At 35.3% G+C, this 27818-nt stretch overlaps 1 protein-coding gene across 1 annotated transcript; it reads left to right on the forward strand.

Moving 5' to 3' along the window:
* The first annotated feature begins 1292 nt into the window (after positions 1-1292).
* LOC113643909 (serine-rich adhesin for platelets-like) lies at positions 1293-19138 on the forward strand. The gene is made up of 4 exons (XM_047804428.1): positions 1293-1435; positions 4716-16772; positions 16891-16976; positions 18170-19138. The coding sequence occupies exons 1-4, from the start codon at positions 1336-1338 to the stop codon at positions 18245-18247; spliced, it is 12321 nt and encodes a 4106-aa protein (XP_047660384.1). The 5' UTR covers positions 1293-1335; the 3' UTR covers positions 18248-19138.
* The last annotated feature ends 8680 nt before the right edge of the window (positions 19139-27818 follow it).

Consider the following 27818-nt stretch of genomic DNA (forward strand, 5'->3'; position numbering starts at 1 on the left):
TTTCCTCAGAACTCCGTCATTTTTTAATTATAAAGTGTTGATTCATTTTCTATAACAGCATCACCATGCTCAAGTAATGCTGTGGTAAACCACAGAGCTACATTAATTAAATTACATTTCAATAACAACTAATTCACAGTGACCTGTATAGTGGAAAGCATAGCAAAAAAATTATCCTATGATTCAGGAATTTACTTCAGGTACCATCCCCATTTGAATTGTTTTTCTTCACATGTTTTCCTTCAGTGTTGTGTTATTCCTTGTATAACATGCATATGCATTATGATATCATATTGTATGTCCAGTATAAGACTATGCATAAGAAAATCTTTTGTTCAGTTATTCAAAAAATATGATTTAACTTTTTTATATAAATATGTATAATGCTTATTTTCTTTTTATTGCAGTTTTCCCAACTCATCCAGGCTAAGGTTAATGGAGCCTTTAAGATTACAGTAAAGAAGATCCAAAAAGTGACCTTAATAATCACCTCCATTAAGCACTTTAAATAAATCTGTACACTCTAATTAAACAGAACATCTCCCAAAGCTTCAGCTTTCATGATAATATCATCAGCATTGTATAATAGCATTGTGTTCATCATATAGACTGTTAATTTGTCAAGCCAAATCTTTTCTTCATTTCAAAGTCTTATGACTGTATTGCATTATTTTATACCAATGTCCACTACTTCTACACTGTATTTCTTGTAAATGTTGAATGTTGTTGGAGAATCATTAGTAAAATAAGTTATATTTTCTGAAGTAACATCAAACCCTGACCATTGTCCCTTTTGTTTGAGAGAAGTAAAAATATTTCTCCCATAAAACATTAGCAAAACTGTACTAGTAATAACAATAAGAATGCCTCCCATGACATGAGAGCAGCCCTCAACTGCTAACCTCTCATGGGACTAATGAAAGTACAGATCAAATTAGCACCAAAATCACTAAAAACACAAATCAATTAAATTAGCACCAAAATCACTAAAAACACAAATATCTAAATATAAACTTATTTCATGTATTTCAGGTTGTAGTTTTCCTTTACGTATACAAATGTAAATAAATTTAAAGAAGCATATCACATAGTGAATATAAAGAAATAATGTCTAAAATGAGCTACAATATTCCAATAAACATGCACCGAAATTGTATTTACATTTAGGACACAGAATGGTATTTCCCTGAGAACCTGTTCTTCTTCTGAGTATATGAGGGTGGAGGTGGAGTCAGAGCTTTATAATAACCATACTGGCAATTGTCAATCCTCAGAGGTTATTCAACCAACAGCTGAATACAACACACTTTATTTGGAAAATCTTTAAGGATTATCATGTCGAAAGCTGCATTTATATCACAGTATGGCAAAATGCTGAAATGTACATTAGTCATTGGATGCATTATAATGATTAAAGGACAAACTACAAATACAGGTAAGATGGTATTTCTTAAAATTATCTGAGATATTGACATATTTGTAGACACTGACATAGTTTTAGTGTATACCATATTGCTTGAAAGTTTGTGAAATTTCTATATTTTTGCATATAGCCAATGACCTAAAACATCATCAGAGGTAAGGTAAAATTAGTGTCTGTCCGATTTCAATTCTCTCTGTAAGTGCCCTATTTTATTTAAAGAACAGAGATATATTACACACTGATGTTCATGGCGCACATTTGTGGAAGGGTTTTATAGCAATAGATTACTATTAGTTTTATAGATTACTGAGGACTTAAGAAAAGGAGTTATTCTTGCTCATTGAGCTGGAAACGGTTACAAAATCATCTTTAAAGATTTTGAACTCCAAAAATCAATAATCAGGCAGATTCTGTACAAATGGAGTACCATTTTTACCCACCCCAGATGTGGTCAACCAACAAAGATAATTCTGAAATGGTTATCATAACTTATAAGCAACTAAATGTTTCTTTTACTTTGGCTAATGTTAATGTTTGTGAGTCTGCCATGAGGTGAACAACCTTGTTGTGCATGCCACTACTCTCCAAAAAGAACATTGCTGCCCATGAAGTTTGCTAAAGATCATGTGGACAAGCCAGATGACTATTGGAAAAATACTTTGTGAAGAATGAGACCACAACAGAACTTTTTGGTTTAAAATGAAAAGCGTTATTTTTAGTAGAAAGAAAAATTTTGAATTCCAGCATAAGAACAATATACCTTCTGTGAAACATGGTGGTAGTATCATGCTCTGGGCTTGCATTTACTGCATCTGGGCCAGGACAGCTTGCCATCATTGATGGAACAATGAATACAGAATTATACCAGTGAATTTTAAAAGGAAAAAGACATCTGTCCATGAACTGAATCTTAAGAGAAAATGGGTCATACACCAGACAACAATCACAAGCACTCAAGTCTGTCTCCAAAAGAATGATTAAAGAGGAGCAAAGATAGAGACAATTTTGGGAGGTTCCGAAGCAAGCAGTTCATGTGAGGAGACCGACTAAAATCCCAGTGTCCAAGCTGTCTTGTTCCGTGAAATGAAATAAAATTCCTCTAAACCATTGTTCTGGACTGATCAAAAGTAACCAAAAACGTTACTTGCAATTATTTCTGCACAAGGGCTCACAACAGATACTGAAAGCAAAGGTTTTGCAAGTCAAAGATAATTAAATGAAGACGTATAATATTTTTAGCTTATTTGTTTGATTGCCTTCACTTTATTTACTTTAAGGATTTGTGTGCAACTCTGATGTTTGGGGTCATATTTATGTAAAAATATAGGAATTTCTAAAGGGTTCACAAACTTTCAAGTGACACTTTATGTAGCATATGCAAATGTTTATTTTTTAAAAACAAATAAGAGAAAATGGATATCAATCTGATATGATTATAGCTATATATGCATACTAAATGTATAATAATTGTATAATAATAAAATATATAATAAAACAAAGTAGTTTTATCTTGGAAAAAATAGAAGCAAGTAACTATTCTTAGGTCTTCCATAACAATGTGAGTCTACTGTATGTTCTCAGAATCAGTACAATTTGTCCTTCATGGCTTTTTAGTGACAGTCCTGGAAGTGTTGAATATATAAACACAAGCTCAAAATACTGACCCTGGATCAAAGCCTTAAAGGGGCAGTTTGCTTGGTAATGGAAAAAAGTTAAAAACAAAGTATGCACCAAACCAACAAGGAAAATGTACACTGTTAAAATTTTTAATGTAATCTTACAGTAAAATATTGGAAGCTGACTTCCTACCCACTTACTGTATTTTACTACTACTACAATCATCATGAACAGTATAGTGCTGTAATTACCAAATTCAGTATCCTATTGCGAAACAATTTACATATTATTTTATAAGCTTTAGATACATTTACAGGACCCCACTGTATATTTAAAGAATAATAGTGTAATTACTGATATCTTTAATTATAGATCAAAATACTGGTCTTTAAATACTTAAAAGCATATATTTTTTTTTTCATAATAGTAGCAGCAATAGGAAGTGGAAAACAGAATACTCTGAGGGTTTAAACATTTTTAAAGCAAAGAGAAGAAATCCCCGTCAATATTTTTTATGAAATCATTTAAAGTGTAATTAATTGTTTAACAATTAACAATACGGCGAACTTAGCATTCTTCAAAATGTGAACAGATAGTACAACAACTGAACTAAGAATAGACAAGTTTTCCAGATATACTGTATATTTTTAAATGATGCAGAAACCGAAAGAACCTGAAAAGATGTAAAGAAAACTGTTGTTTAACAAAAATGTTAAGGATAGTAATAAAAAGGAGCACACTGATCTCAAGTTGCACTCAATTTGTGGTTACGTTTTCCATATAATATGAAATATCAAAGCTATACTGTAAAGAGTTAGAACAAGGTAGCATGAATGTATGGGACTAAGTAAAAGTGTAATTATTAATGCTCAGATGAACAATTGTTTATCTGTTCTCTCACGATCCAAATTCCATTGATCCTTGTCATAGACACAGAGGCTTTTTTTTTCTTTCTTTTCTTACAACTTTTCATCCATTTATCCTGCATCACAGGAAAGCTAAGACGAAAAAAGACTAAAAACTCAATAATTATTTATGGGTTTTGTTAAAAAAGACACAAGGGCAAAATCAATTGCCTGTTATAATGATCACTTAACAACCCCAAAAAGAAGTTCAAATGAAATTAATTAAGAAACATCTAGAATTTAAAATGACCACAGAAAAAAAAAAATCCCAAAATTCATGGTCAGTACAATTTGATACTGAATAACTAATGAAACACAAAATAAATCTTCTGTATATTTACAGCCATCCTGTAAAACATATAGCATGTTATGGTTTTATGGAAATACATCATTTGTGTACCATTTAAAAAATAGTTCCCAAAAATAAAAGAGTAGGTCTGCATTAAGAAAAAAAATATGAATGCAAATTATATTGAATATTCAACAATATTATCAACTTATTATAAACTAAGCTTCCACTTCCAAAATGTCTGATGTGGCTATATATTATATATAGCTCTTTATTATTTTTTTATAGCTATATATTTTATATAGCTCTTTATGGTGTATAACTGACAATATAAAAATTGTATGATTTCTAATAAAATCCCATATTTCTTTTATTCAAACAACAACACATGCTTGTAAAGCAGATTCAGTAAACTCATGCAATAATGCAATATAAAATATTTCCTAATAAATGATCATCACCATCACTTTTAACTCCACAGAAAGTCAGATTGGTACAGATCAGTCATCAACAGGTCTCTCATTAACACCTGAAGCTACAAACCAGTCATCAACATTTGAAGCCTCAGAAATGGTACCTTCATCATCAGTAACAGTTTCACCATTAACTTCACCAAAATCATCTATGGATCCATCATCAACCTCTGAATCTACAGAAACATTTTCAACAACATTGGTTCTTAAATCACACTTTACTTCACCAGAATCATCTACAGATCACTCAACATCTGAATCGCCAGAAGTGTCAAGCAAAACTACTACAACATTATCATATATATCTCCAGAGTCATCAACAGATCTCTCATTAACATCTGAATCTCCAGACACTTCATATACACCATCAGATACAGTCTCACCATCTACTTCACCAGAATCATCTGTTTATCCATCATCAACCTCTGAATCTTCAGAATCTTTTTCAACACCATCTGTTACAGAAACACTCATCACTTCATCAAAATCATCTACAGATCACTCAACATCTGAATCTCAAGAAGTGACAACCAAAACCACTACAACATTACCGTATTCTTCCCCAGAGTTATCAACAGAACTCTCATTAATTCCTGAAGCTCCAGTAACTTTATCTACACCTTTGTATACAGTATCACCATCTAGTTCACCAGAGTCATCTACAGAACGCACAGCATCTGAATCTCCAGAAGCTTCAACACAAGAAATTACAGCATCACCTTATACTTCCCCAGAATTATCTACAAACCAGTCATCAACATTTGAAGCCTCAGAAACAGCACCTTCATCATCAGTAACAGTTTCACCATTCACTTCACCAAAATCATCTATGGATCCATCATCAACCTCTGAATCTACAGAAACATTTTCAACAACAATGGTTCCCAAATCATGCTTTACTTCACCAGAATCATCTACAGATCACTCAACATCTGAATCCCCAGAAGTGACAACCAAAACCACTACAACATTACCGTATTCTTCCCCAGAGTCATCAACAGATCTCTCATTAACTCCTGAAGCTCCAGTAACTTTATCTACACCTTTATATACAGTATCACCATCTAGTTCACCAGAGTCATCTACAGAACGCACAGCATCTGAATCTCCAGAAGCTTCCACACAAGAAATTACAGCATCACCTTCTACTTTTCCAGAATTATCTACAAACCAGTCATCAACATTTGAAGCCTCAGAAACAGCACCTTCATCATCAGTAACAGTTTCACCATTCACTTTACCAAAATCATCTACAGATCACTCAACATCTGAATCACCAGAAGTGTCAAGCAAAACTACTTCAACATTATCATATATATCTCCAGAGTCATCAACAGATCTCTCATTAACACCTGAATCTCCAGACACTTCAAATACACCATCAGATACAGTCTCACCATCTACTTTACCAGAATCATCTGTTTATCCATCATCAACCTCTGAATCTTCAGAATCTTTTTCAACACCATCCGTTACAGAAACACTCATCACTACATCAAAATCATCTACAGATCACTCAACATCTGAATCTCAAGAAGTGACAACCAAAATCACTACAACATTACCATATTCTTCACCAGAGTCATCAACAGATCTCTCATTAACACCTGAATCTCCAGACACTTCATATACACCATCAGATACAGTCTCACCATCTACTTCACCAGAATCATCTGTTTATCCATCATCAACCTCTGAATCTTCAGAATCTTTTTCAACACCATCCGTTACAGAAACACTCATCACTTCACCAGAATCATCTACAGATCACTCAACATCTGAATCCCCAGAAGTGTCAACCAAAACTACTACAACATTATCATATATATCTCCAGAGTCAACAGATCTCTCATTAACACCTGAATCTCCAGACACTTCATATACACCATCAGATACAGTCTCACCATCTACTTCACCAGAATCATCTGTTTATCCATCATCAACCTCTGAACCTTCAGAATCTTTTTCAACACCATCCGTTACAGAAACACTCATCACTTCATCAAAATCATCTACAGATCACTCAACATCTGAATCGCCAGAAGTGTCAAGCAAAACTACTACAACATTATCATATATATCTCCAGAGTCATCACCAGATCTCTCATTAACATCTGAATCTCCAGACACTTCATATACACCATCAGATACAGTCTCACCATCTACTTCACCAAAATCATCTATGGTACCATCATCAACCTCTGAATCTACAGAAACATTTTCAACAACATTGGTTCCTAAATCACACTTTACTTCACCAGAATCATCTACAGATCATTCAACATCTGAATCACCAGAAGTGTCAAGCAAAACTACTACAACATTATCATATATATCTCCAGAGTCATCAACAGATCTCTCATTAACACCTGAATCTCCAGACACTTCATATACACCATCAGATACAGTCTCACCATCTACTTCACCAGAATCATCTGTTTATCCATCATCAACCTCTGAATCTTCAGAATCTTTTTCTACACCATCCGTTACAGAAACACTCATCACTTCACCAGAATCATCTACAGATCACTCAACATCTGAATCGCCAGAAGTGTCAAGCAAAACTACTACAACATTATCATATATATCTCCAGAGTCATCAACAGATCTCTCATTAACATCTGAATCTCCAGACACTTCATATACACCATCAGATACAGTCTCACCATCTACTTCACCAGAATCAACTATTTATCCATCGTCAACCTCTGAAACTTCAGAATCTTTTTCAACACCATCCGTTACAGAAACACTCATCACTTCATCAACATCATCTACAGATCACTCAACATCTGAATCTCAAGAAGTGACAACCAAAATCACTACAACATTACCATATTCTTCACCAGAGTCATCAACAGATCTCTCATTAACATCTGAATCTCCAGACACTTCATATACACCATCAGATACAGTCTCACCATCTACTTCACCAAAATCATCTATGGATCCATCATCAACCTCTGAATCTACAGAAACATTTTCAACAACATTGGTTCCTAAATCACACTTTACTTCACCAGAATCATCAACAGATCACTCAACATCTGAATCGCCAGAAGTGTCAAGCAAAACTACTACAACATTATCATATATATCTCCAGAGTCATCAACAGATCTCTCATTAACACCTGAATCTCCAGACACTTCATATACACCATCAGATACAGTCTCACCATCTACTTCACCAGAATCAACTATTTATCCATCATCAACCTCTGAACATTCAGAATCTTTTTCAACACCATCCGTTACAGAAACACTCATCACTTCATCAAAATCATCTACAGATCACTCAACATCTGAATCTCAAGAAGTGACAACCAAAATCACTACAACATTACCATATTCTTCACCAGAGTCATCAACAGATCTCTCATTAACACCTGAATCTCCAGACACTTCATATACACCATCAGATACAGTCTCACCATCTACTTCACCAGAATCATCTGTTTATCCATCATCAACCTCTGAATCTTCAGAATCTTTTTCAACACCATCCGTTACAGAAACACTCATCACTTCATCAGAATCATCTACAGATCACTCAACATCTGTATCGCCAGAAGTGTCAACCAAAACTACTACAACATTATCATATATATCTCCAGAGTCATCAACAGATCTCTCATTAACACCTGAATCTCCAGACACTTCAAATACACCATCAGATACAGTCTCACCATCTACTTCACGAGAATCATCTGTTTATCCATCATCAACCTCTGAATCTTCAGAATCTTTTTCAACACCATCCGTTACAGAAACACTCATCACTTCATCAGAATCATCAACAGATCACTCAACATCTGAATCGCCAGAAGTGTCAAGCAAAACTACTACAACATTATCATATATATCTCCAGAGTCATCAACAGATCTCTCATTAACATCTGAATCTCCAGACACTTCATATACACCATCAGATACAGTCTCACCATCTACTTCACCAAAATCATCTATGGATCCATCATCAACCTCTGAATCTACAGAAACATTTTCAACCACAATGGTTCCTAAATCACACTTTACTTCACCAGAATCATCAACAGATCACTCAACATCTGAATCGCCAGAAGTGTCAAGCAAAACTACTACAACATTATCATATATATCTCCAGAGTCATCAACAGATCTCTCATTAACACCTGAATCTCCAGACACTTCATATACACCATCAGATACAGTCTCACCATCTACTTCACCAGAATCATCTGTTTATCCGTCAACAACCTCTGAATCTTCAGAATCTTTTTCAACACCATCCGTTACAGAAACACTCATCACTTCACCAGAATCATCTACAGATCACTCAACATCTGAATCCCCTGAAGTGTCAACCAAAACTACTACAACATTATCATATATATCTCCAGAGTCATCAACAGATCTCTCATTAACATCTGAATCTCCAGACACTTCATATACACCATCAGATACAGTCTCACCATCTACTTCACCAGAATCATCTGTTTATCCATCATCAACCTCTGAATCTTCAGAATCTTTTTCAACACCATCCGTTACAGAAACACTCATCACTTCACCAGAATCATCTACAGAACACTCAACATCTGAATCCCCTGAAGTGTCAACCAAAACTACTACAACATTATCATATATATCTCCAGAGTCATTAACAGATCTCTCATTAACATCTGAATCTCCAGACACTTCATATACACCATCAGATACAGTCTCACCATCTACTTCACCAAAATCATCTATGGATCCATCATCAACCTCTAAATCTACAGAAACATTTTCAACAACATTGTTTCCTAAATCACACTTTACTTCACCAGAATCATCAACAGATCACTCAACATCTGAATCGCCAGAAGTGTCAAGCAAAACTACTACAACATTATCATATATATCTCCAGAGTCATCAACAGATCTCTCATTAACACCTGAATCTCCAGACACTTCATATACACCATCAGATACAGTCTCACCATCTACTTCACCAAAATCATCTATGGATCCATCATCAACCTCTGAATCTACAGAAACATTTTCAACAACATTGGTTCCTAAATCACACTTTACTTCACCAGAATCATCAACAGATCACTCAACATCTGAATCGCCAGAAGTGTCAAGCAAAACTACTACAACATTATCATATATATCTCCAGAGTCATCAACAGATCTCTCATTAACACCTGAATCTCCAGACACTTCATATACACCATCAGATACAGTCTCACCATCTACTTCACCAGAATCATCTGTTTATCCATCATCAACCTCTGAACATTCAGAATCTTTTTCAACACCATCCGTTACAGAAACACTCATCACTTCATCAAAATCATCTACAGATCACTCAACATCTGAATCTCAAGAAGTGACAACCAAAATCACTACAACATTACCATATTCTTCACCAGAGTCATCAACAGATCTCTCATTAACACCTGAATCTCAAGACACTTCATATACACCATCAGATACAGTCTCACCATCTACTTCACCAAAATCATCTATGGATCCATCATCAACCTCTGAATCTACAGAAACATTTTCAACAACATTGGTTCCTAAATCACACTTTACTTCACCAGAATCATCAACAGATCACTCAACATCTGAATCGCCAGAAGTGTCAAGCAAAACTACTACAACATTATCATATATATCTCCAGAGTCATCAACAGATCTCTCATTAACACCTGAATCTCCAGACACTTCATATACACCATCAGATACAGTCTCACCATCTACTTTACCAGAATCATCTGTTTATCCATCATCAACCTCTGAATCTTCAGAATCTTTTTCAACACCATCCGTTACAGAAACACTCATCACTTCACCAGAATCATCTACAGATCACTCAACATCTGAATCCCCTGAAGTGTCAACCAAAACTACTACAACATTATCATATATATCTCCAGAGTCATCAACAGATCTCTCATTAACATCTGAATCTCCAGACACTTCATATACACCATCAGATACAGTCTCACCATCTACTTCACCAGAATCATCTGTTTATCCATCATCAACCTCTGAATCTTCAGAATCTTTTTCAACACCATCCGTTACAGAAACACTCATCACTTCACCAGAATCATCTACAGAACACTCAACATCTGAATCCTCAGAAGTGTCAACCAAAACTACTACAACATTATCATATATATCTCCAGAGTCATCAACAGATCTCTCATTAACATCTGAATCTCCAGACACTTCATATACACCATCAGATACAGTCTCACCATCTACTTCACCAAAATCATCTATGGATCCATCATCAACCTCTGAATCTACAGAAACATTTTCAACAACATTGGTTCCTAAATCACACTTTACTTCACCAGAATCATCAACAAATCACTCAACATCTGAATCGCCAGAAGTGTCAAGCAAAACTACTACAACATTATCATATATATCTCCAGAGTCATCAACAGATCTCTCATTAACACCTGAATCTCCAGACACTTCATATACACCATCAGATACAGTCTCACCATCTACTTTACCAGAATCATCTGTTTATCCATCATCAACCTTTGAATCTTCAGAATCTTTTTCAACACCATCTGTTACAGAAACACTCATCACTTCACCAGAATCATCTACAGATCACTCAACATCTGAATCCCCTGAAGTGTCAACCAAAACTACTACAACATTATCATATATATCTCCAGAGTCATCAACAGATCTCTCATTAACATCTGAATCTCCAGACACTTCATATACACCATCAGATACAGTCTCACCATCTACTTCACCAAAATCATCTATGGATCCATCATCAACCTCTGAATCTACAGAAACATTTTCAACAACATTGGTTCCTAAATCACACTTTACTTCACCAGAATCATCAACAAATCACTCAACATCTGAATCGCCAGAAGTGTCAAGCAAAACTACTACAACATTATCATATATATCTCCAGAGTCATCAACAGATCTCTCATTAACACCTGAATCTCCAGACACTTCATATACACCATCAGATACAGTCTCACCATCTACTTTACCAGAATCATCTGTTTATCCATCATCAACCTCTGAATCTTCAGAATCTTTTTCAACACCATCTGTTACAGAAACACTCATCACTTCACCAGAATCATCTACAGATCACTCAACATCTGAATCCCCTGAAGTGTCAACCAAAACTACTACAACATTATCATATATATCTCCAGAGTCATCAACAGATCTCTCATTAACATCTGAATCTCCAGACACTTCATATACACCATCAGATACAGTCTCACCATCTACTTCACCAAAATCATCTATGGATCCATCATCAACCTCTGAATCTACAGAAACATTTTCAACAACATTGGTTCCTAAATCACACTTTACTTCACCAGAATCATCAACAAATCACTCAACATCTGAATCGCCAGAAGTGTCAAGCAAAACTACTACAACATTATCATATATATCTCCAGAGTCATCAACAGATCTCTCATTAACACCTGAATCTCCAGACACTTCATATACACCATCAGATACAGTCTCACCATCTACTTCACCAGAATCATCTGTTTATCCATCATCAACCTCTGAACATTCAGAATCTTTTTCAACACCATCCGTTACAGAAACACTCATCACTTCATCAAAATCATCTACAGATCACTCAACATCTGAATCTCAAGAAGTGACAACCAAAATCACTACAACATTACCATATTCTTCACCAGAGTCATCAACAGATCTCTCATTAACACCTGAATCTCAAGACACTTCATATACACCATCAGATACAGTCTCACCATCTACTTCACCAAAATCATCTATGGATCCATCATCAACCTCTGAATCTACAGAAACATTTTCAACAACATTGGTTCCTAAATCACACTTTACTTCACCAGAATCATCAACAGATCACTCAACATCTGAATCGCCAGAAGTGTCAAGCAAAACTACTACAACATTATCATATATATCTCCAGAGTCATCAACAGATCTCTCATTAACACCTGAATCTCCAGACACTTCATATACACCATCAGATACAGTCTCACCATCTACTTTACCAAAATCATCTGTTTATCCATCATCAACCTCTGAATCTTCAGAATCTTTTTCAACACCATCCGTTACAGAAACACTCATCACTTCACCAGAATCATCTACAGATCACTCAACATCTGAATCCCCTGAAGTGTCAACCAAAACTACCACAACATTATCATATATATCTCCAGAGTCATCAACAGATCTCTCATTAACATCTGAATCTCCAGACACTTCATATACACCATCAGATACAGTCTCACCATCTACTTCACCAGAATCATCTGTTTATCCATCATCAACCTCTGAATCTTCAGAATCTTTTTCAACACCATCCGTTACAGAAACACTCATCACTTCACCAGAATCATCTACAGAACACTCAACATCTGAATCCCCAGAAGTGTCAACCAAAACTACTACAACATTATCATATATATCTCCAGAGTCATCAACAGATCTCTCATTAACATCTGAATCTCCAGACACTTCATATACACCATCAGATACAGTCTCACCATCTACTTCACCAAAATCATCTATGGATCCTTCATCAACCTCTGAATCTACAGAAACATTTTCAACAACATTGGTTCCTAAATCACACTTTACTTCACCAGAATCATCAACAGATCACTCAACATCTGAATCGCCAGAAGTGTCAAGCAAAACTACTACAACATTATCATATATATCTCCAGAGTCATCAACAGATCTCTCATTAACACCTGAATCTCCAGACACTTCATATACACCATCAGATACAGTCTCACCATCTACTTTACCAGAATCATCTGTTTATCCATCATCAACCTCTGAATCTTCAGAATCTTTTTCAACACCATCCGTTACAGAAACACTCATCACTTCACCAGAATCATCTACAGATCACTCAACATCTGAATCCCCTGAAGTGTCAACCAAAACTACTACAACATTATCATATATATCTCCAGAGTCATCAACAGATCTCTCATTAACATCTGAATCTCCAGACACTTCATATACACCATCAGATACAGTCTCACCATCTACTTCACCAAAATCATCTATGGATCCATCATCAACCTCTGAATCTACAGAAACATTTTCAACAACATTGGTTCCTAAATCACACTTTACTTCACCAGAATCATCAACAAATCACTCAACATCTGAATCGCCAGAAGTGTCAAGCAAAACTACTACAACATTATCATATATATCTCCAGAGTCATCAACAGATCTCTCATTAACACCTGAATCTCCAGACACTTCATATACACCATCAGATACAGTCTCACCATCTACTTTACCAGAATCATCTGTTTATCCATCATCAACCTCTGAATCTTCAGAATCTTTTTCAACACCATCTGTTACAGAAACACTCATCACTTCACCAGAATCATCTACAGATCACTCAACATCTGAATCCCCTGAAGTGTCAACCAAAACTACTACAACATTATCATATATATCTCCAGAGTCATCAACAGATCTCTCATTAACATCTGAATCTCCAGACACTTCATATACACCATCAGATACAGTCTCACCATCTACTTCACCAAAATCATCTATGGATCCATCATCAACCTCTGAATCTACAGAAACATTTTCAACAACATTGGTTCCTAAATCACACTTTACTTCACCAGAATCATCAACAAATCACTCAACATCTGAATCGCCAGAAGTGTCAAGCAAAACTACTACAACATTATCATATATATCTCCAGAGTCATCAACAGATCTCTCATTAACACCTGAATCTCCAGACACTTCATATACACCATCAGATACAGTCTCACCATCTACTTTACCAGAATCATCTGTTTATCCATCATCAACCTCTGAATCTTCAGAATCTTTTTCAACACCATCTGTTACAGAAACACTCATCACTTCACCAGAATCATCTACAGATCACTCAACATCTGAATCCCCTGAAGTGTCAACCAAAACTACTACAACATTATCATATATATCTCCAGAGTCATCAACAGATCTCTCATTAACATCTGAATCTCCAGACACTTCATATACACCATCAGATACAGTCTCACCATCTACTTCACCAAAATCATCTATGGATCCATCATCAACCTCTGAATCTACAGAAACATTTTCAACAACATTGGTTCCTAAATCACACTTTACTTCACCAGAATCATCAACAAATCACTCAACATCTGAATCGCCAGAAGTGTCAAGCAAAACTACTACAACATTATCATATATATCTCCAGAGTCATCAACAGATCTCTCATTAACACCTGAATCTCCAGACACTTCATATACACCATCAGATACAGTCTCACCATCTACTTTACCAGAATCATCTGTTTATCCATCATCAACCTCTGAATCTTCAGAATCTTTTTCAACACCATCCGTTACAGAAACACTCATCACTTCACCAGAATCATCTACAGATCACTCAACATCTGAATCCCCTGAAGTGTCAACCAAAACTACTACAACATTACCGTATTCTTCCCCAGAGTCATCAACAGATCTCTCATTAACAACTGAATCTCCAGACACTTCATATACACCATCAGATACAGTCTCACCATCTACTTCCCCAGAATCATCTATTTATCCATCATCATCTGAATCATTAACCTCTGAATCTCCAGAAACCTTACCACAAATTATTACAGCATCACCATATACTTCCTCAAAATCATTAACCGATCAGTCATCAATAGCTGGCTCTACAAAAACTTTAGCATCACAAGCGGTTACAGCATCACCATCGTTTCCCCCTGATTTTTCTATAGATCACCCATCAACATCTATGTTTTCAGGATCTTCCACAGAATTGCTTTTTACATCTTCAGCAATAAAACTGACAACCAGTGTTCACTATCAGTCTACAGCATTACCTTCCTCTCCATCATATACAACACAAGAAATATATCTACCCTCAACATTTGCATCACTACAATCAACAACCAACATTTTACCATCTAAAGATTCTCCTACATCTCCAAATATTCCTGTAACAACTATATCAGATATTTCTCCAATAACATCAACAATAGCAAATGCTCCAAACATAAACACAATAATTGCTGCAAGTCCTTCAACAACCACGTCTTCATCAAGCAATACAGTGTCATCTTTTCAATTAATTTCATCAGCCCAATTCATGACAAGTATTTATGCAACTCCTCCAACAAATGTTCACACCACTACTACCACCCTTGCAACAGCATCTACAATAGCAACAACCGACACAACTAACAAACTAACCTCCACATCCTCTGTAAATACCGCTCCAAACACCAACACAGTCACATTTCCCTCAAGCATGACCACACCACAATCTCTATTTGTAACATCTATTGCTCAGCCCTCAACATCTGCAGCTCTAGAAACAGTAGCCACATCTCCAACAACAATGGCTTCCACACCTATTTTTCTGACAACTATTACTCCCTTCTCTCCAACAACAGCAGCAACTACTCCCATCTCTCTACCAACAGCTACCTCTCCAACAACACCCAGAACTCCTCCAAGTACAGTAACCACAGCCATAAACCTGAAAACCAGCATTCCAGAAACAACTTCAGCAGCAACTAGCACAGACATATCTCTAGCAGCCACTTCTCCATCAACAACTCACCCAAACATATCTACCACCACAATTAGTCCAATAGCATTAACAAATATAACCACCTTTACAGAAAGTTTTTCAACTCCTCCCACAACAACCAGCACAACCACAAACTCTGCATCAACACGAGCAACTCTTCCAAATGCAACAACCACAACCACTGGACCTGCAACAACGGCCATCACAAGCATTTCTCAAAAAACAACAGCTATCATGCCAACAAATAACATATCTTCAACATCAATGATCACAACCATCTCTCCAAAAACATCTTCACATTTTTCAACAAACATCACAAGCACCTTTGGAAATGCAAACACAACTTCTTCCACAACAATTATAACAACCGCCACTACAAAAACAACTACAACTCCTCCAACTACCACCAACAAAGCCACCTCTCCCCAAACAAGTCGACCACCAACAGCTTCACCGTCAACAGGTACTGTGTTTAACATGTGATAATGTTTACCTTTCAAACAATGAAAGAAAATTTTAGATGCATGTATTATGTATTAATATTAAAAATAACTTCTGTTTATTTGTTTTAATTTCTCTAGACTCTACTGCATTTGCTCAAGCAGTGGTTAGGATGCTATCTGTAACTGAACTAAGTAACGATACAATCATTGCCTATATAGATCAGGTAAGGCCATGCTTTTGCTGTTCTTGAAAACATGTCATGTGGTGTCTCCTATTATACAGGAAGAATCCAACCCAAAGTGGATTATTTTCCAGTAACAAGGCATTTCAATGTAATTTAATTTCCTCAATTAAAATGCAATATACTTTTTATCGGTTTATACATTAGTTAAATTCTGTAAAATGTCTTCAAGAGTTCTTATTCCAGTCTACTTTACAGCAGCTAAAATTAGTCATTCTGTCCCAGTCTCCAAAGAAACCATACTTACCTTAAAAGGCTCAAGACTCCTCTCATAAGTGTTACTTATATACATACTGTATGTATGTCCTTAACACCACATATGTAATTAATTTCCTTCATAATTGGAAAAGAAATATGAGCAGCTACAGTAGTGATAGAAAATATTTGGGAATAGCTGCTGTGATGTAAGTGAGAACAGAAACAAACCTTTGGATGTGGCTGTGACTATGAACATTTAAAATGAGTTATTCATTAATACATTGTAATTTTGAAATTGAGATCACTGTAGAATTAAAGAAATAACAGACTTCAGGATACTTTGTGACTGGTTATATTACACCACCCTGGTGTCAGTTATTTTACTACACCTGCATAGCCCGTCTTGTATTATTCCTTATATACAGTAACACACATATGATAATGATGCCATATTATTACTGGGCTAAAATGTTGCCAACACCTAACCATCACACACACCATCAGTGCACCTTCCAATCTTTTGCCACAAAGCTAGCATCACACAAGTATATAAGATGGCTTTACTTCTTTTTACATGTCACCTTATTGGAACTAACAGGGCTAGCAAAAACCAGTTCCAGCAAGGCAATGCCTTATGCACAAAACAATTTTCATGGGACATGGTTTGCCAAGGTTTGAATGAAACCCCTAACAATTTACCTCACTGAACACCTCAGTGGCTGCCCTTATGTATGGTCTTGTGGCTGAATGGGCAAATCTCACAGCCACCTTCTAAATTCTCGTGGATAACATTCACATCAAAGGGGGGCTTAAAACTGGAATGGGATGTTCAGAAAGCACATACTGTATGGCTGTAATGGTTAGGTGTTCACAGTCTTTTGGTTCTATAGTGTATGTTCATGCATAGAGTAAAATAAAAAAAATCTTGTTCAGTTAGTCCAGTATTTTTAAATATTTTTTTTATTTGCTTATTGCAGTTTTCCAGACTCATCCAAGCCAAGATTAATGGAAAGGTTACGATTACAGTGAAGCAGATTCAAAAAGTCATGCCTTAAAGATCACCAGTGGCAGTTCTCTTCAGTGGAAAAGATGCTCCTAAATTCGACAATGCCTTATAGTTCCCTGTATCAGCATGATATTTACTTTATACCAAAATCAAATGTAAAAAGTGTATAGTATCATAGCTGTTCTTCTGGACATACTGCTGCTGCATTTCAATATAGTCTGTGTAAAAGGCACCAGTATTGTCAGTAAGGCTTGAAAACAGATTAATTTTATTTCATTTTCCTGACATTTCTTAGAAACATGTAAGCACAGCTGTGTTTTATTTTACTACTCTTCATCAATGCAGTCATATAGTTTGCATTAATAGGTGTGCTGACTATTATTATAGAACATATTGTTTTTGGGCAAGAACATTTTTAAACTAATTGTCACCCTTCTAAGAAGCACCATCACACACAGAGCCTTCTGTTTCTGTACTTACATGATATATTCTAACTGTGTGACACATAGTGAGAAAACTTTCCATTGTTATATATAATCTGATAATAGATAACTGATTTGAGTGCAAAATATAATTTTTTAGGTACAAAAAATGTATTGTGTCATGGTTATTCATGGCCAATTAATGTAAAGTGTGTTTAGTATTTAGGTGGGATACTGTGGCTGTGTGTGGCAAAATGCATGTATGTATGTATGTATGTATGTATGTATGTATGTATGTATGTATATTCTTATTTTTGTAATATTTAAGTCCAGCACTCAAAATCATTGCAAAAACGTGCTCTTGTGCATTTTGCATATCTCACGTTTACATATACCATGATTTATGTCACACATGTGGTATAACATACATGTTGTAAAAATAAAAGTAACAAATTATTAAAAACTTTGTAAAATTCGATAAAAGAAATGAAAGTGAATCAATAAAGAGCTCTTATTTCCTTCATGTTCTTCTTCTCCTTCATGTTCAGAACAACAAATTAATAAAAACCAAGAAATGGAAAAACCAAAAAATGGACCGGCACTTTAGTGGTACCTAGTGGGGTTTTGTTTGTGAACGACTCAGAGTTTTTTTTTTAAAAATTCTATTTTGCTTCCATGTAATGCCCTATTGATTTAGTGAACAAAAATTATGCTGACACCATACAAATAGCATAATCCGCAATAAATACATTTGTGAAATGAAATTGTATTTTAATTATTAATTAACATTAAAAACTACTTCATACATGTACATATGAAAAAAAATAAGGATGAAAAAATCATCTTGATTTTTTATTTATTATTCTTTTTTATTATTCACCCTCTTCTGCTACATAAACAAAGCTGCAAGCGTTGAGTGTAGGGAATGTCCAACATTCACACTTTGTATTATCAGCTGAATAAGTGCATCACATGGATACATGAAATGCACAAAGTCACACTATTTAAACTACAAAATAGCATAGAATAGTGTATAAGTATGCGATTTGGGACGCATCTAAAAACTATGTTTACCTGCAATATTTAAAAACGCTCAATGGTGCCACTTAAGGGTGTAATGTAACTTACAGAACGGGTCACTAGGATGAATCATAACCACCATGGGGGAAAAAACGGCTTATTGTTTTGTTTTGCGTGTGTTGGTTAAGCAAAAATTCATGGAAAAGTAAAACTACTAGGTAAAACTTCTAGGTTCTAAACTCAAAAGAGAAACAAAAAAAAAACATAAATCCTGATTAAATGGCAGTATAAGCTACATTTATCTGTTACTTATATGACTACTACAATGTTTGTACTGAAAAAATCTTTGTGTGATCCACAATGTCCTTAATTTGCGTTACATGTCTCAGAACTGTCCTTCTTTGCTTCCTGTTCTGCCTTGCCTGTTTATTGAACCCGCCTGTTCCACATTCCAGATGTTTGCATCTAACCACACTCTCATTAAAGACTATTGTCTGTGCCCTGCATCTGGGTCAGAATCTGCCATTACTGACAATTTGTGTCACCTAAATAATACTGTTAAATTAAAGTGTTTTTTCCACTGGACTGCTAGCAGCAATAATGTACACAGATTAGCAAGATCATTATTTGATCGTAATCAAATGAACATATTTTTATTTTGTATGTTTCCAGAAAAACACAATGTTGCTTCAAGTAATTGTGACTCCAGAGTGCATATAGAAGCTCCCCAAAGCTCATATGATCACATTGGAAATTATCTGGGAATTGTTCAAAACTATATTCTGACAATGATGTTAACCTTGACACAGCAAAAAATAAATCCAGTCTGTCCGGTCCATAATCTTCTATAGCCAGGAACACACATTTTCCAAATACCAACATTTTCCTATTCGAAACTCAAACTGAGAAAAGCTGCACTATAACCCTTTTTGCTGTACATTTTACAGCATATGGATTAAGTTTATTAATCCCTGGTGGGAAAATAAATTGTAGTAACAGCTTGGCACATTTAAAACATAGTAGGGTTACAAAAAGCAAAACAGATAATGAGAATAGCTATAGGGCTTACAGCAACAAACAAAAGGTGTGTAGTGCAGTGGGGATGCAATACAAGGTGTGAAACCTGTACAGAAAAAAGTACAAAAATAAAGAGGTAGTGATATGTGCAAAAATAGACATATATGCTAGATGGTTTGATAAACAAGTGTACAAGAAAAGCAGTTAAATTATGCAAAATATGTAATAAAAAATTATTGACATCAATAAACAAGACTACTGAAGTTTTTGGTGTGTTTAATAAAGGTACCACATATCTAACACATCTGATCTGGGCAGATTATTTGTAAACTCTGAAATTACAGTATAGTACTGTTATTACCAACTCCAGTATCCTACTATGTCTCAAACTGGTCAAACTGGATTGTCTACAAGCTTTATTCAAAATGTGCAATTAAAAGGTAACAACAATTAACAACACAATAATAATAACATTCTTCCAAATGTCTTTTCAGAAACTGAAAGAGCCTGAATTGTACTCAGAAATTATGAAAATATTCTTGTGCCTTCCACAGAAAAAAAGTCATAGGAGATAAAATGGAGTAAGTTAGAAAGCAGGTTATTATTATTATTATTATTATTATTATTATTATTATTATTATTATTATTATTATTATTATTATTATTGGGCAAACCAACACCTTGGAGATGAGAAATTCCCATCATCATATTAACTGATTAAAATTGCATTTAATTGCTTCAACAGGGTGGTGCAATAATGTTTTGTAAACATTGTCTCAAATTGCTTTTTCTAAATAAATGGTTTGTTAAGATGGTCTCACTTTATATTAATATTCCAAAGAAGTACATATTAAAGTTCCTTTGTTACTTCCTTTTGGTAATGCAGTAGTCCAGTAGAGTAAGGAATTGTGTAATATAAGCTAGCTAAAACACATCCTGGTATTTCCCCTGAGCTGATGAGGGTGGAGTTTGTGGTCAGAGTTTCACAACAGCTAAACAATTGTGCACTGTCACTTATTGTAGTGCCTCAGAGTTTATTCATCTTTAGAGCAACATACGATAAGCTTAAGGATTGCCATGAAAGCTGTTTTAACATCGCTGTATGCCAAGATGCTACTCATGCTTCTTGTAGGATGTGTTATAATGATTAAAGGTCAAACTACAGGTAAGATGTTATATATCATCAATACTATATTACAATAACAATATTAGTATATTTTTAGTGTCTCTGAGAGCACTTTCCTTAGTGTCACTTTACCTATTATAAGCACAAAGCTGTATATTTATCTACATATATTGAATGCTCTCGTGCATTTTAGCTGGATGTCAGACATGTAGTAGATGTGGTGATGTCAAGAATTTGTTTGTTATATAACCATTGCAAGCTTTGGTGCCATGATGTGTATTATTAGCTACATTTACAACATTTGGTTGTCCAACTTATCCAGAGTAACTTTCATTAATGGCCCAGCAGCAGCAGTGTCTGAGATTTTGGTTATTAGTCCCAAATCTTAACCACTGATCTAAAACAGCCCAGCACTTATTACAGCTGAAATAATAATAATGTAATAATAATAATAAATAATGTAATGTTTTTTTTTACTTACTAGCTATCCAAAAATAGCATTAATCATTAAGTTAGATTCTACTGTCACTGTGTTTCTGTGAAATATGTCTATGACAGTTCTACTTAAAATGATTATTAAAATGTTGCTAGTAATGTTAGGAGAAAATAAAACTTTATTGTGTAAAGCTGTATTTGCAATTGGTTTTCACCTTTAATATTTCATTTTCCATCACCTCTATATCTCTGTATCTTGCTTATCTTTTTGTCTGAGCACAATTGTTTCCATTAAATCATGTTACAAACAGAAGACGTTCAGAGATTCTCAGAAAAACTAACCTGGAAGCTGCAGATCTGTTCTGCCACAGTATTCACAATGTGATAAAGGTTCCCTGAATAATACCTTAAATAAATAGCAGCACTTTAAATACATTAATATACATTTAATATACCACTAACTTTCTGGATTCAAATTGGTCAGAAAATGTTGATTATAAGGCTTATTTATTGAAAACTTTGACAGTCAATCTGCAAGTTCAAGAATGTTATTATTTCTATAGTGACAGCTCATTCACAGGAACTTCACAAAAAACAATTCAAGAACATGTTATTGGTAAAATTGTAAGGTTTTCAAGATGATTATGAAGATGATTATTTCTGGAAGGTGTCTCCAGTGTCATAACCTTTTAAGAGATTCAACTTTAACTTTAGAGTTTCCAATATCTTCCAAACAGAGGAGTGCATATGCTGGCAAACATGTTATATATATATATATATATATATATATATATATATATATATATATATATATATATATATATATATATATATATATATATATATATATATAGCATTTATAGCCATTATGATATAAATATAAATGAGAATACATGATATATATGAGAACACAAGCTCTCTTGGTTCACAGTTATTACACAACTTTAAATGTAATTAAAAACAAAACAATGGAATTCATGACATGCTCTTCTTAAAAAAAATCACTCAAAAAAACATTTTGGGATATGCTGTTATAGAGAAATCATCTAATTTGGCAATGATAACTAATTAATTGTTTTTCCAGTAATTAATTAATTCCACCCTAAAACAACATGACACCAAGGGTTATACATGTACAGTAGTAGTAGTAATAATAATAATAATAATAATAATAATAATAATAATAATAATAATAATAATAATACTTATATTGCTTCTCCAAATAAAAGCAAATGCATTGTGTATTTATGCTACAAAATTTCACTAATGATATTCTTAATAAAAGGTTAGTAATTTTAAAGAAACTAGTGCTTTCTATATTAACCTGTACTGTGGAGTGTGGCATCATAAAAAAATAAAACATTAAACATCTAAACATTAACTGAAGATCTTCCCCTGTATCTGCATGACTTTTATATGCAGATGTACATGGACATTGAAGAGAACAAACCTTTAAAATGGCAGACATGTTGTCTCAAGTGTTTGGCAAAGTTGAAGCAATTTCTTACATACATTTGGAAACAAAACATGAAAATCTGGTCATATAACCAAACAAATTAAAGCATTATTGAAACAACACCACACACCATAAATAAGTAACACAAGCTTAAATACAGGCAGCGTGTCATGTTACCAAGAAACTGTAAAGTGTAAATTCTTCCCATGCCTGATGAAAACTGTCACGTGTTATTTTCTGTCATGCGTTCCCTTTATGAGCCACTAGGTGTCATAATTAATGGGACATTACCTTGATTACTTGACAACGTTGCAAACTTTACATTCTATTAATCATTTACCACAATTCTAAACACAAAACAAAAACATAGTTATATAGTATATTTTACCTTATCTGTATTAAAAGTGAAAGTGACATATGGCTAAGTATGATGACCCATACTCAGAATTTGTTCTCTGCATTTAACCCATCCAAAGTGCGCACACACAGCAGTGAACACACACCCGGAGCAGTGGGCAGCCATTTATGCTGCGGCGCCCGGGGAGCAGTTGGGGGGTTTGGGGGCTTGCTCAAGGGCACCTCAGTCGTAAGACAATAAAGATCAATTGTTCGTATCATCAGAAGTTTATAAATGCAGAATTTGTCCTTTTTTAATAATTCACTATCTGTCAGGACTTTTTGCTTGGATATTCTCTGCTGGAACAATAGGGGGTGTTCCAGCAGTGTGTTTTGTGTCACGTTTCTTGTCAATACTCACCTGTTCATAATGGACTGATCATTATGTCTATTTATAACCCCCGTGTAGTGTGTAGCTTGGTGGAGTACTCGTCTTTGCGTGTCAGTTTTTGTATCATGTTTTCCCAGTTCTTATGCTTGTGAATTTTGCTTTTTCTTTTGTTGATAAATTGTTTTTCTTTTACAATTTGTTATCCCTGTGTTTGGGTTTGCGCCTATCCCCGCATTTCCTGACACTGTCAATATTTCTTCTCTATTTTTACATGTTAATTTTTGCAGTTCAACTGCCTAGCACTATAATTCATTTCATGGACACACCGTGGCCCTAGTGGAGTAAATTTTGACTGGCATATAGTTTTTTATTTCCTCAGCCAAACATAATGCCTAGAAAAATATGGATCAACCTAAATTTTGCAAGAAATTTTGTGCATCTCAATTATTATGCTATCTGATACTTCTAAAAATAACATTGAAATAAAGCTTAAAAAAAAGTTTAAGAAATTTACACTAAACTAAATACCACATGAAACAATATCTCACCAAATAAAAAAATGCATTCTCAACAGAGATATAACTGTTTGTGTGGTTATTCAACAATGAGCTCATTTTTATTTATTACATTTTGCTATTACCCTAAATGTATTTTTATTTACTCCACACTGTTATCACCTTATTTTATTTATTTCTTCCACAGTAGTCAAAATGTTTATATCCTTATAGTTGAATTATTTTTAGCAGTTATAACATTAGTTAAAATTACGTTTGCTGCTTTAAAAGTTTAAATTAAATTAAATTAATTTAAAGCAATCTCATCTCTTCTAAAATGTTTAGAGAGAGCGTGCCTTTTCTGTGGCCGGTCCTAGATTATGGAACTCCCTGCCACTAGAGTTTAGGAGGGCACTGTGAAGCACTTTGGTCAGCCGTGTAGCTGTTTGTAAATGGCACAAAATTTCCTGTTTTTAAACGAAGAAAAGACTGAGGTAATAATGTTTAGCCCAAATGAGAACTCTCAGTCCTCAAGCATCAACCTAGAGAGTTTATCTGTTTTTAGATCTTCACGGGTGCAGAATCTTGGCATCTTTATTGATCAGCACTTAAAATTTGACAAACACATCTCATCTGCTATCGGGTCTAGCTTTTACCAACTGTGGATTCTCTCCAAATTTAAACACTTTCTTACCCCTAAGACCTTAGTAATGGCTGTTCATGCGTTTATAACCTCTCGCTTAGACTACTGTAATTCTTTATATTGCGGTATATTTAAAACTCAGATTACAAGTCTACAGCTCGTTCAAAATGCTGCTGCCAGATTTCTCTCTAGTTGTCGCAAACATGAACACATCACTCCCATTCTCAAATCTCTACACTGGCTGCCAATTTCTCATAGAATAGATTTTAATATTTGACTCTTTGTCTATAAGTCTTTCCATAATACCGCTCCTCTCTACTTATCTGAACTTCTTTATCCCTACTTTCCTATTAGAAGTCTTCGTTCATCTGACCAGGCTATGTTGGTTGTCCCTCGTGTACGGCTCAAGCGTAGAGGAGAGCGTGCCTTTTCTGTGGCCGGTCCTAGATTATGGAACTCCCTGCCACTAGAGTTTAGGAGGGCACTGTGACGCACTTTGGTCAGCCGTGTGGCTGTTTGTAGAACACCTCAAAAAATGTTAAACATGAAATCAAACAGAGAGAATGGGGGGGGGGGGGTCACAGTTGTGGCAAGTATAAAAATTCCTTCCGTCTGTGCAGTCCTTGTGTGCCCAGGCTTTACAGGACCAGCACATGGAGAAGCTTTACAAGCACACAATGCAGAATTAATTTTCATCATCCTGAGTTTTCTGCTTCTTTGGTTTGGATTTTTTGTTGTTGCTGAAATTCATTTTTCTTTTAGCTGCAGATCTGCTTTTCTCTTTGACTAGGGATGGTGGAAGTCACTGCAAGTGAAAATATCCCTATTAAAAGGCCAAATTCCAGTGCATGCAAACCCTGCCTGAATATTTGCCGGTGATGCAGCACGGGGAAGGGCACTCTTCACAATGCCCGGCAGATCATAAATGGACATTGTGGCTCCTGGATGAGTTTTCATCCAGCCATCACAGTAGTTGTATACCAGCCTCTTCAGTGGCCCATACTGTATACACTGCGATCCAAGGGCTGCAGCTTATGGGAACAGTGTGAGGGGAATGAGAGGAGGACGATGCCATGGCTCTTGCAAAAATCAATCCCCTCCACAGAAAGGTGGGAGGTCACAACCGTTCCAGTATCACCAACCATGTTTTCATCTCATGTGAGCTAGCTTGACTGCTAGTTTGACACTTGTTAGCCATTTATATTTTTAGCTTACAAAATAGTGATTCTAATAATACTTCTTCGAATTCATAGACATTTGATCCTATAACAGCATCCAAAAAAGTACATCAGAAAGAAAAGTAATTTTTTTTTACCTCAAAAACAATCTTTTTGCCACGATCGATAAGGTCCTGCAAAAAACACGGAATATCAGCGACTGAGCACAAATATGAAACGAGCTGGTGCTCCTCGCACCAGGCCTCAAACAAACGCCATTTGCAATCATAGAGAGAACATGTGGAAGAGGCCCTGGCATTCAGAATTTTGGCGATAAACCGGGGGGTTGGGAGCCCCAGCATGCTTAAATTTACCCTCTCATGGGATCCACGCCCAGAGATCCACCCTGTCCGGGTGAGGATGAAAGATCTCCCCGTTCGCTTGGGCCAGGATAGCTCCACATATAGAAGAGGAATTATCTCCACCAGCCAAGGTGCCTTGAGGATGAGGATCAGAGACAAACTCTGCACAGCGACCCTGGCCAGGGTCAAGGATATCAGGCAGAGCATAGAAAAAGCGTAGAACAGACCCAATTTTGAATTGCATTGAGATTAAGGTGGCTCACACAAACACACACACACACACACACACACACACACACACACACACACACACACACACACACAGACACACATAAAATACAATAAATACACCCTCTTAAAAGAGCAACTGTGTTTGAGTCATTGATCATTTGAGCATTCTTAATTGCCGAAGCCATACAGGGTGTGTTTGTTTTTTTACATACTGAGAAATATTTTCCCTTTTTAGGTATTTATGAGCCTACAAGTCCAACAGATACATTTTCAGCTACCACTACAGCTACTAAGCTTTTAATACTACTCTATAACTGTTATTTTATTGTTATCATGTTTTCATATATTTTCTAACATGCAACAAAATACCACTGAGAAATATAATTTCTCTGTTTTAGAATATTACGAGACTTCATTGTCTTCAGACTCAACATCCACTGCAAATGGAACATCATCTCCATCTTCATCGATTACAGACACAACAGCCACACTTATAGCTACTACACAAATAACAACTACAAATGAAACAT

The sequence above is a fragment of the Tachysurus fulvidraco genome, chromosome 2 (assembly GCF_022655615.1).
Source record: "Tachysurus fulvidraco isolate hzauxx_2018 chromosome 2, HZAU_PFXX_2.0, whole genome shotgun sequence".
Lineage (NCBI taxonomy): Eukaryota > Metazoa > Chordata > Actinopteri > Siluriformes > Bagridae > Tachysurus > Tachysurus fulvidraco.

What these genes read in the sequence shown, in the direction of transcription:
- LOC113643909 (XM_047804428.1), top strand. Translation starts at nt 1,336, where the DNA reads ATGTCGAAAGCTGCATTTATATCACAGTATGGCAAAATGCTGAAATGT. An exon ending in AGGACAAACTACAAATACAG is followed by an intron (nt 1,436 to 4,715) that starts GTAAGATGGTAT and finishes TTAACTCCACAG; the next exon opens with AAAGTCAGATTGGTACAGAT. An exon ending in TCATTGCCTATATAGATCAG is followed by an intron (nt 16,977 to 18,169) that starts GTAAGGCCATGC and finishes TGCTTATTGCAG; the next exon opens with TTTTCCAGACTCATCCAAGC.